General features: G+C 29.8%; 2 protein-coding genes across 2 annotated transcripts in view; one reads left to right on the top strand and one right to left on the bottom strand.

The window, feature by feature from the left end:
- LOC136977327 (ATP-binding cassette sub-family C member 4-like) overlaps positions 1 to 12,300 on the top strand; it is a 231,954-nt gene that overhangs the window by 37,877 nt on the left and 181,777 nt on the right. The window lies entirely within an intron of this gene.
- The window catches only part of LOC136977278 (ATP-binding cassette sub-family C member 4-like), an 81,132-nt gene that overhangs the window by 28,110 nt on the left and 40,722 nt on the right, over positions 1 to 12,300 (bottom strand). The window contains exons 16-18 of the mRNA XM_067272741.1: positions 10,707 to 10,882; positions 8,189 to 8,469; positions 6,558 to 6,637 (exon numbers count right to left, since the gene is read on the bottom strand). Of these exons, the coding sequence (XP_067128842.1) occupies positions 6,558 to 6,637; positions 8,189 to 8,469; positions 10,707 to 10,882 (537 nt within the window). The remainder of the gene's footprint in view (positions 1 to 6,557; positions 6,638 to 8,188; positions 8,470 to 10,706; positions 10,883 to 12,300) is intronic.

Genomic DNA, 12,300 nt, shown 5'->3' with positions numbered 1-12,300 from the left:
TACGAAATGGCATTTTTATTATACCGGTTTGTAAGGCTTTTTCTATCCCAATTTGAACTGATGAACTGACATCTACTTTATTAATTTTCAACGATGCATTTTTAATAATGATTTTATACTCATCGTTATTTGCCATTAGTGCAAAATTTTCTTTAGATCTCTCCAATTTCACCCTCAGGTCCACATTGTTTATTAAAAGCTTTGGCTGATTTGCTAAATCGATATGAAGCCGCCCCATTAAATCTATTATTCTACTTTCTTTGCTAATGTTAAATCTTTTAACTAATCCATGGTTAGTGTTATTTTCATCTAAGGGATTTATCGAATCCATTTGTCCTGCAGTATCTTTAAAAAATAATGCGGTTGTTAAAAAAGTTTCTTGCATTTCTTTCGAATTAAATAGTAAGGCCTCTAATATACTTTTATATGGGTAATTAACATGAGCGCTAATCTGTTTATCATTTAAAAACATCGTACACTGTGAAAACATACTATTTAAAAAATAATTAACAGGTGTGACTTTGTCTTCAGAACTTAGATTCGATCCATCCTTCTTTAGAATTTTTGCTTGAATGCATAAATAAATTGAATGTAGATCCATATAATGCTCACCCGATCCTGATATCAGAAACTCAATAGGTGCTCTGCTATCCGATATGGTGGCTACTGGATGAGCAATAACTTCGTAAGTATTCTCAATTGCTAGTTGAGTCGAAACAGTATTAAATAGGTCCAATTCTGATTTGAGACAACCACACGAATGAGGATCCATTTCTAATCAGCAAAAATATCGTTAAGTTTTCGCTTCTTCTTCTTCTTTTGTGACTGAATTAATCTTTTTCCTCGTTTTCTTTTTATACCTGATCCTGTCTGGACTTTTTTAAGTATATCTTGCTTAATTTCAGATCCCACATCTTTAAAACGAGACTTTGTAGATTCTTTAAACGACTTCCCTCCAATTACATCCGATCCTACATTTGATGCAAATTTTAAAGCCTTGCTACCCAGATACTTCCCCACTTTAGAAATTAGGGGAATAGATTTTCGAAACAGATTCGTGAAAAATCCATATCCCCTCTGTATTTGCGGTCCAGCGAAATAATTCCCTCTTCCAAATTGTTGTGTAAAAGGAAAATCGTGTTTCCATATCGTTCCTCCTGCCTGATTGCAGTAATAATTTATACAATCCTTAGGATCGAGCTTCATTTTCTACTTCTCAAAGACGAACTAACGTTAATAAATAAAATATAACGATATTTATATCTGTTTAAAAGATAAAACTAATAATGTTTTTCCCCAAAAAAAGATGATTTCTTTCCCGTTAGCAGTTCGCAGCTCAATTTCAATTGTATCAATATAATTACGGGTTAATGGAAAGTATAGAGGGGACTGGTAAACTCTAACTATTTGATCGGTCTTCTCCCCCATCACAGGTATAACCCTTAAAAGAGGAGCAGATATATCTCCAACACGATGAGAAGCAACAATATTTGAATAAATAAAAATTTCTGAAATTCCTGCAGACAATTCGATTGGATAGTCGCTCACATATTCACCCTCAGAAAATTTGTGTGTTTTAAACCCTAACAAATCTTTTAATTCGTTTCCAAATTCAATCGTTATATTTTTAGGAACTTTTAAAATGATTTTGTTATTAGGTAGTAATGCTAATTTAGTATATTTAAAAATCCCTAAAAATTTTTCTGCAGATGAATAAAGTCCAATAGGAATAAAAATTTTTTCCTCTACATCAATTTCCTCGACAACTTTTTTATTTCTTTCTATTAAAAGTATAAATTGATCTTTATAAAATTTAGAATTTGATATATATTCCCCTGACTCCGCTCGCAATATTAAATTTGAAGTGCCTTGTTTAAATATAATTTCTTTCAGCGGAAAATTTAATAAATAAAGTAATTTGTGAGCATTTTTTTTCGTAATATGCAGCTCAAATCCTTCTTTCAAATTTATTTTTATGTCTTTATAATTCTTGTCTAAAACGAATTCTGCCGTGTTAGACCCTGTTAATGAAACTATATTCTTGTTTATCCAATCGAAAAGAGTCTCTCCTTCATTTTCTTTAGCTGTAGTTAATGGAATCACATATGTTTTATCTTCTATTTTTTCTCTCCTAATCTTATGTCTAGTAATAGTATAATCATTATTATGATTAGATATATTAAACCAATTTCTAGGAATAATAACTTCTGTCAAACCAACCACCCATTTTCCATGTAAATCAATAGGCGGACTCATTTTCACGGTGAAATGAGATTGGTTATTTTCAGGGAATAACTTCATGCTGGCATTGCTTGTCAGAGTCACAAAAAAGTCTGATTGCATCATTTTGTTACCTTCTGTAATTCTTCTGTATAAAATCGTCCTTCCAAAATCTCGTTATTTAAATCCTTTAATATATATGTTGGAGGATGAGATGGAAAACGATCATGAATAATAAATATTTCCTTAGTCCAACCGGGTAGGTATCCTCGACTAAATGTTTTACGTATTTTCGAAATTCGAACAAACTCACCAATATTAAATTTAAACGTATTTCCTCCTTTTATACCATACAACTTTTCGAAAATCATGCTATGATGTAGGGGGGTAACTTCCGATGGAGACATGCCAATACTTCTATGAAAACTATTATTATAACTTTTCACAATATCTGATAATTTATCGATATATTTATAAGAATTACGATAAGTAAATAATCTATATATTTTATTCCGCAAAGTTTTATTTAATCTTTCCACAACTGCTGCTTTTGTATCTGAATGAGTTGAATAATGATTAATTTTAAATTTTTTAAAAAGATTTTTTACTAATCTATTATAAAATTCTTTTCCTTTATCAGTTTGTAAATTTTTCGGAACGTTTCTTTTTTTAAAAATGGTTTGAAAAGCATTAAAAACTGACTGAGGTTTTTTATCTTTTATAGCTACGACATAGCAATACTTAGTAAATACATCGATTACAGTTAGTAAATATTTTATTCCATTATTAAATCTAGAAAATTGTTTTAATACAATTAAATCAGCTTGCCATAAGTCGTTAGGATAAAAACTTTTAGTTTTTCTTCGCGAATATTTAATTCGTACAGGTTTATGAAGTGTATAAGTTAATTGAGAAGACAACCATTTTTTAACATCAGATCGCGGTAAATTCGATTCTTTAACTAATTTACTCACACCACCAAAAGATGCTGGAGATTTCGGATTATAGTATATCGATTTCAAAAGTTTTTCCATTCAAAATTTTTCTTCCTCTTCCTCTTAGATTTTTTCGGTTGATGAAATAGCGATGGAGAGAAAATTTCTTCTGGAGTTTCCAGTGATTTCGGTTGATATTGTATTTTTTCAGGTAATGTTGTCAAACCTTTGTTTCCAATCCACTCTTGTGGAAGGTTTATTTTCTTTAAAATAGTCCAAAATTCGTTAAAACCAACAGGAGGTGATACCGTTTTCCTATTTCGCATAACATACGAAACGAGGTCTACCATATGACTTCCGATAATGGGTTTCCCTTCAATTGTTAATTCACCTTTAGAATTCCATCCATAATGATTTCGATCAAGCTTAGCAATTAAATGTGGTATATATTTTTGATATAATTGAGGTACTGATAAAGTTATTTGTTTAATAAATCCATCGTCGTGATCAGCTTTTTCTTTTAGTCGAGATTCTGTTTCTTCTGTTTGGTTAGACACAACAGATACTCTAACAGGTTCTTTAGGAGTGTGAACGGTTTTCTGATATCTCGAAATCAATTGACTTAATAGCTTGACTTTACTGTCATCAGGTAAATTTGTACTCTCAAGTAATTCCTCGATATTAGAACCAATTCTTATTTCAGGCTTTTGATAACTCATCAGTAATTCGGGAGGAACTAGGGCCATCTGCTTCGCCATTAAATTCTTTTTCCTATTACTTTACCAATTAATCCTCCTGCCATAGACAATAATGGAGCCAGTAGAAGAGGAAGGAATCCACCGGATTGATTAACCAAAATTTTTTTCTTGGTATTTAAAGGAATGTGTTTTTCACTTAATTTCCTGATAATTTTTTTATATTTTCCTAATTTACGAACATCAGCAGGTATATTTCCTCTCCGCAAATTATCACATATTTCGCACAAAACTTTAATCTGATTTGGAGTAGCTTCTTTCAATATTGCTTTTCGTTGAGAAGGAGTAGTCTTCGCTAAAAAAGCCAGCATATGATAATTTTTCTTTACGTTCTTCATTTTATAGGCAAGTATATCCAGAAAATACCTTGTTTGTCAGGAAAACAGGAATCTCTCACAGAAAATTTCTTATCCGTTGTAGGATGAAAATCCAATAACAAATAACCAAATTCCTTTTCTGTTGCTTTTTTATATGCATCCATGAAAAAATTAAATTTTCCTGCAAAAGCCTGACGACCCAAGCAATTCACCTGACTTTCATCACGATTATTTTTAAATAAAATCAAGTAATGAGTATTTAAACTTATATCTCTCATAATCTTATTTTTCGGAAACAAATTTTGCATTATTAAAATCACACTTACATTACAATGATGAGATTCTGTTGTAAACAAAAATGCTGTTTTTGGAGACAACTCATGCATCAAATCATCGATTATTATCAAATCCCATCCTTCAACAGATTCTGGTAACCCATACATAAATGTGATATCGCTTTCTTCTTGAAAAAACGGTAGATATACAGAGTAACACCACAAAATCTTCTTCAGAGAATTTTCATAAATTTTGTTGTGAATAATTTTTCTTACTAATGTGGTTTTTCCCGATTGGGAAGGACCCACAATTACACAAGTACTAGGATGTTTGAAATACATATTAATCAACCTTGTCAACCTTGGGGAATTTAGAAAATTTATAATATTTCATTCCTGGACTTATCTCTTTAAACATCAGTAAAGTTTTCTTATCATTTTCTAAACATATTTCTCTCATGTCTTCTGCACACCGTTCAAACGAACCATATAATCCATTACATACCTCATTAATTTCCCCATCCTCATCGACAATTATAAAACCATATTTTCCTTGTCCTTTCCAAATATCTTTGACTTTAAAATAACGAAGGATAAATGGAAAATTATCAGGAACATCGAACGAGAAATTTTTAGCTGCAGAAACACATGCGTCCAAGCTCTTATATAAGCACTTAGAGGCTGAATAATTTTTAGAGTCGCCGTAAGTAAGTACGAAACCATACATCCCCATGATCCTGGTTTAAATATAAAACTAGTTCCCTCTTTTTAAAAAAGTAATTTATATAAAAATACTGACCAATCATATTTACTTTTAAAAAACCTAACAACCAATCGCATGTTTTTAATTAACAGCAATCATGTATTATCTAGAGATTCTAAACCTTTGAATAGAACAAAGAAACAAAGTTCACCCCTCACGTTTTGTTAAAAATACTAATCATATGTTTTTAAATTATTACAAATACTAATACTAGATCGTATATTATCTACAGATTAAATATATATCACAATAACTTACGATATTTCCTAACTTTGTGACAAAAAATAATTCCAGCTTTTCAAATCCAGCGCCTCTACTAACACACAAACAAAGAAAAGCAACAGGTTTACACAACTTAGTTCAGGGTACAAACTCTATGACAGAGGGTGCTAGTATAATTTTTAAAAAATAATTCGATTTTATCATTACTTTACATTAAATTCTAACAAATTAAATTTTATTAATGGAGGGAGACGATTTTTAATCTCTACAATAGTTATTTCACAAAATGAAGTGTACAATAGAGGGCGCTAGTGTGTATATAGAAAAAATAATTATTTTTTGGTAAAAATTTTTTAAATTTCTCATCAGAAGAGGTGTTTGTTCACAGATAAGTTAATAAAAAATTAAAATGTATAATAACAATTTTTAAATTATGGGACTTAGAAGTCCCGTCAGACTTTACACCACATTAGGACTTACAACTCCTTTTTTGTTTAATATAAAGAACTTTTTTCAGAGAAATTGACAGATTAAATTCATAATTACGTATTTGATAATTTTTACAATATAATAACGTTAAAATAATAAAATGAACTGCAATTTGACTTCAGAGTGTAATCCTCTTTATTTTTATAACCCAGTTTGTATCATTCATTTACATTAAAATCTATATTAATTTAATTTTATACCCCAGTTTGCATCGAATTCATACTACTCTCATAATTCCATCCATTTGACAGTTTCCCATCATTCATAGTTGATCGGATTGACTAAGATTGTAACATAAGTCCAAACATCCTAGTGACTGTTAACTTAGACTGATATTTGATCGGTTTCATCTATCAGAGTATCGCGAGTAGGTGAGAAAAAGGAAGTGGGGGTTTTCCACTTTTCTCTTAACTGCGTATTAGTTTAACTAATTAATCTAATTACTTAATTGCCCACTTCAGATTCTCATATTATCTTTATTGCATACACTATACCTCAGTAACTGAACATTTTTTCTAATTCACTATTATTTGTAATTTATTTTACATATATATAAATATTGAAAAGTATTATAAACTTACATTTATGGAAGAATTAATAGTGAAAGGTAAGACATCATCCATAGTACTAACATCTTTGGAAAACCTATTTAATATTTTTCCTAAAAAATATATGAAAATATGAAAAATTAGTTAACGTTATTTTTTATGTCAATTATATTTTCTAAGATATTATTTTTATTTATTGTATTATCATACAGTAAATGTAAATCACTATGGTTAATGCTTTCTAGGGTGATGTTTCACTGATTTTTTTATACTTCAAATTTTGAACAATGCACAGTTCCAATATGAAAAATTTCAGTTGATTTTATAATAAAATAACAAATATTAATATTTTTGTCCTAATTAACCAATCATTGTTTTCTCTATCCTAATGAACAGCCTTGCTAGTATGACATCTCACAGATACCACGCAATTAATAATACTCTAATTGTAACATTGCATCGAAAACTATGATTACATTGTCATTTTCTGCATGCTGTATACTATCTAACAATATAAAATATGGAGTAAAGTGAAATAATGTGAAGTGAAGAATAAATAAATTTTGTAATTATTCTCATGTAGTTTGACCTGAAAATGCAAAAAATAGTCATATCAAATTTCATCTAGCTAAATTATATGATGTTAAAAGGATTGCCGTTTATGATTGAAATTTGAAAAAAAAACATGTTTATTCTGAAATTGAGATTTATAAATTAAAAGATTTATGACTTAAAAATCTTAATAGTATTATAAAAATGTAGAAATGAGGCATGAAAACCGAAAGATACTGCTATATAATAAAAAAAATCTTTTAATATTTAACGTAAGAACATGCTAGGAAGAAAATATTATTGTCAATAGTAAATAATAAGTGAAGTAGCACTTTTCAATGGAATTGCAATAAGTTCAGACTTTAAGTAATTGTGTGATAGTAAAATTTCACTTCAAAACATTAATTGATTTGTTTAGAGCATTTAAACATATGATAGTACAATTGTTGAATAATAAAATTTCATTCTTAATTTGTGAAATACACAATGCATGATTCACAATGAATATATATATAATGAAAAATGTGTGTTTTTATGTAAAACAGACATTTTAACACGTGTAATTACCTGATTTTCGAGCGTAGTTGTAAAAATTCATTTTTCGAATTTAATTGAAATTTTCTCAGTTCACAAGAAATCTCGCAAGAAGTTGCTTAACTTTTCATACAAAAAAGTTATACTGTAGGCCTATATGTGTGTAAGACTTTCTTGTTATAAGTAATACTTTAATAACAAGTAAATTTTCATTAAGTTCAAGATCAAACATATGACACCAGTTTATTTCTTTAGCACTTGACATTTTTAGTACAAAAATTAAATATCATCAATGCCATTCACACAGAAACTACTATTTGAAATTTTCTTTCATAATTGTTAGACAATCATCAGATATTAATCGAAATAAGTATCACCCTCCAAAATCACTGTACATATACATATGGAGATAATTGTTCTTTTGTTTATTTTCTTGATGTTTTTTTGTTCAGGTTGGTCTCAAACGTAGAAAATTTCACATATTTTAGAAAGTCAGATTTCACACTATTCGAATACTTTGCCATGATATATATGTTTGTGACTAAAAAGGTAAAATTAAATAAATATATTTTACGTACCAACAGGATTGTTATCCAAAAATGATATTGGAGTTCTCATAATACATTGGAACATTTTGTTGTGAAGATTGAAAGATGCAGCTGTGAAATATTTGTACAATAATAATCCAGAAAGTAACAGCATGATGTATACTATACATATCAGTCCAAAATAAACATATATGTTGAATTGTTCAATATAATAAAAATTTTTGCCTTCAATATTGTTCAAAACTGTATTGTTGGATGTAATGTTTTCTAGTTTTCCTATACTTTTGCTATAGATTCTGTTATCTTTCAACCTGAAAATAAAATATAAAATAACAATTAATTTTTGGAAAATTTCCAACAATAGTTTATAAAGCTGAAATACAAGGAAACTACTTAAATATATTAAAAATAAACTAATATGTAAAAATAATGTTTGACTATAGTAGATTGTCAGATTTTAATACCGGTACATGTATTAGAATACAAAAATGATTTCAATTCAAATTTAAACCAAAAACTAGTGACAGAAATAAATATAAATCTAACTGATTCACTTGTTTTATTTATACTGGAAAATAATTGTGTTGCAAAAGTATAAGGCTAATGACATCTAATTGCCAGTGAATCCATTGTTTATCAAAATAACCTTGTAATGCTCATTTTTTATAGGGTAAGCAAGATTTTTTAACCATGTAATGGCATTCGTAACTTTGACATCTTTAATTTTTCAGCATTGTTTCCTGCTGTGTACACATACTTAATTATCGGATTGGATAATTTTACCATTGATTTCATATCACTGGAATAGGTAAGTCAATTCCTCACCCAACAGCCTTTATACAGTAACTATTTAAAAGAGGAGTTTTAATTATGGATTTGTGCATTATCCTGTTAAAATTGGAAAAATAAGTAACAAAACTTTTTCTCCGCATCTCAGAAAATATCTTCAAGATATTTTCATGCCCGTATGTATTCGTTCAACCATTTATGAACGATGAATTGATTTCTTCAGAGCATTCAAACATACCAAAAGCTTGACTGATTCTACTTTTTGTCCAGGCTAGGCAAGCAAAAATTTGTTTTTACCAAGAATGCAAACAGTAAAATTTCCAACTTTTGGGACCATCGAAGAGAAACATTTTCTCCTCAGTCCAAATAATCTTAACTTCATTTTGATCTTTATGTCAATTAATGTTTGGTCCATGTCAGTTCTTTTACTTGGTGTCATTTTAGATATGGTCCTGCTTTTCTTTTATTTAAACAGTAAATATGTTGTTAATATTACTGTGGGTTCACCGGGAGGTCGGACAGAGTCGGACCTCCTTTTTCTCGGTCAACAGGTCGGTAAAACCTGCCCACGGTCAAGGATGGCTGTCCGGTCTGGAACTGATTGCTTGTCAGATCGAGTGGAGGAGGAGAGTGGGCTTGTTGATAAGACAGAGGCGATATTCGAATAAATGTCACCAGTTAAAATAACAAAAAGAATTTATTGCTAGACAATAAAGAACAGTTACACAGGATAACATCGATAGAACTATTACGTGCTAACTTAGGAGTTTACGAACCCGAGAGAGAGTTTACAGATTAGTGGTCGCCATACCACAACAAGGATCGTCAGAGGACGGAGTCCGTTCGAAATCCAATCGGCGGTGGCGTAGAGGCTTCGAGTTCGAATAGAGGCAGGAGCTACGAACGACCCCTCTGTCCTCGCTCCCCTCCTTTTTATTTTGTCCCCTCGTTAATTGTCTTGTCAATTAGAGAATTTTGTCTTTAGTTCCGTTCTGACTCAGTTTCGAGTTTCGAGGGGAGAGAAAATACAGTCATTTCCCTAAGACGGGTCGGCTTTTGGTTTGGAATTTGGTTGTTGATGTCGAAATTTGTACAAGGAACGAGAAGAAAATAATAAAGACTAATAAATTTTAAAATCTATGTATTCTTGGTCGATTCGGATTTTCACATCACCATCTGAGGCAATGTGGATTTGATGGGTACAATAACATCAGGCCTTTGTGCTGCTTTAAGTAACAATGTTCCTGTCACTGATATTTTTAAGTTAATTGATTTTTGCTTCATTGTAAAATTTTAATTTTAAGGCTGCCTTGTCTGTTTTTCTTCATATTGCACATCAAGATTAATATTACACTACAAAAAACAAATTTTAATTAGCTGAATTGCTATAGCTGTAACAAAACTTCCATTGTCATGGAGTGTCGTGTTTCAATCACACTCATACAGGGGAAAGTACCCATTGTTAATATGATATCACAACAATAAAAAATTCTTTATTTTTATTTTTGATTGTAAATAGAATAAATAATTCTTTTACATTTTCAATTATTTTTGTCTCTATTTGTTTGTTTAACTGTAATAAATAATTATTACTTCAAAAAATTGAGGTTGCCTTCTATTTTTGCAAAGAAACATTGTAGTAATTGCCAAAATGGTAAAATAAATATAACTTATATATAGTAGTATTTGTTATTAAACATTTTATTTAAATAACAAATTCACGTGTAAAAAGTTATAAGGATTTTTATGAATAACCTACAATTTGATCAACCAATAGTCACTGGCACTTGCAATGGCTTGAGATGCAACTAGAATAACGAATATAATAATCTTGAAGAAGAAACCTGGACCAGCATTCACATAAGCTTTATAAACTGAAATTTCTAGTGTTCCATCTCCTTCGTCATCTTGTGATAATTTGTTCTTTTGAAATTTCTACAGAAAATAATGTCAAAAATTATAGAAATTATTTTTTGAATTGTGTTAAAATTCTGTACAAAATATTTTATTAAAACTTTCACAGAAATAACTAGCAGGAAAATAAGAAGTAGGAACAACTTTCTGTTTTGAATATGAGACATTTTTCATGTTACTAGAAGCTCTATTCGCTGGAGTAAGGTCACATATCCGAGGTATGATAGCACCAGAAAAGAGAAAATCGTTACACTTCGGCTTGTTCAGTTGATGCCAAAAAAATGAAACCTATTCAATATTGTTGACATTTATTTATAATTATAGTAATTTTGTAAATTACAATTGATTACAGGAATGAATAAATAGAAAAATTGCAGCCAAATTGTGAAAGAGAAAAGGATGTTAACTCAACAGGTTTAATTTGAATAAGACTAGTACCTGTAATTGGAATTTTATTGTTATTAGGATGAGAAAAGTAAATATATGCCATTGAAAGGAAATGAATACTGTAGAGTGAATAAGGTTAGAAATAGTGTGAATTTTGATGTGGGAAAAGAAAGTTTTTGTTATGTGACGTCCGGTTTACAATAAAGAAAAGAGTTAAGATGGTTAATTTGATAGCCATTCAAAATATTATCATGTTCAACAAATTTGTTAACTAAATTATTGTTTATCAGAATATTTCACAACAGATAAATAATTTGACGTATTAAATTGTAATCATGCTGTGACCGCGAGATAGACACGAGACAATACTAAACCAGAAAAAGTCGCGTAGAAAAAATTGCAATGACCGTTTTAAAATAAATTTAAATTAATCCAAACATTACATATGAAAATAGAATATATTGTCTGGTATTATTGTGAAGCTGTAATTTGTCTACATTGTTATTTTACAAAATTTCGATGATTACATGAGTCAATTGAATGTACTGTACAGTGCCTTTACTTTTTGTTTCAATTTACTGCATGCGATCAACTTTTAAATTTCGGCACGGAATGGAAATGCGTGTATCACATTGTCTGGGAAAATACGATACAGATAGGAAAGCATTGACTTTTTTCGAATGTTTTCAAAGATTATTGAAAAATTGACTTTTTAAATACAAGGAATGAAACTGGCACATCTCACTTATTCTACTATGAAATTATTCGCTCTGATAACTGTTTTATACATAAGTAATTTTTACTGCATCAGTTGACAATCCAATGATTGTCAAGTGATGCAGTAAAAATTACTTATTTATAAAACAGTTGAGAAAACAACTGACATTGGTAGATGGTCATGTGTTCTGCTCATTGGTGATGGTCTTCACCAATGAGGAGAACACATGAATTTTTCCGGTTTTCTTTTACATTTGTGACAAATGTCACAATCGTATTGAAAGTTTTAATGAAATTCATTCCTCCTCAGTGGAATGCTCTTGTGTCACGTTGCC

This window comes from Centruroides vittatus, unplaced genomic scaffold (genome assembly GCF_030686945.1).
Source record: "Centruroides vittatus isolate TY-2023 unplaced genomic scaffold, ASM3068694v2 contig_453, whole genome shotgun sequence".
In the NCBI taxonomy this organism is placed as follows: Eukaryota; Metazoa; Arthropoda; class Arachnida; order Scorpiones; family Buthidae; genus Centruroides; species Centruroides vittatus.
Note: the sequence above shows the minus strand (reverse complement) of the source record. Positions and strands in the feature narration are given on the sequence as shown.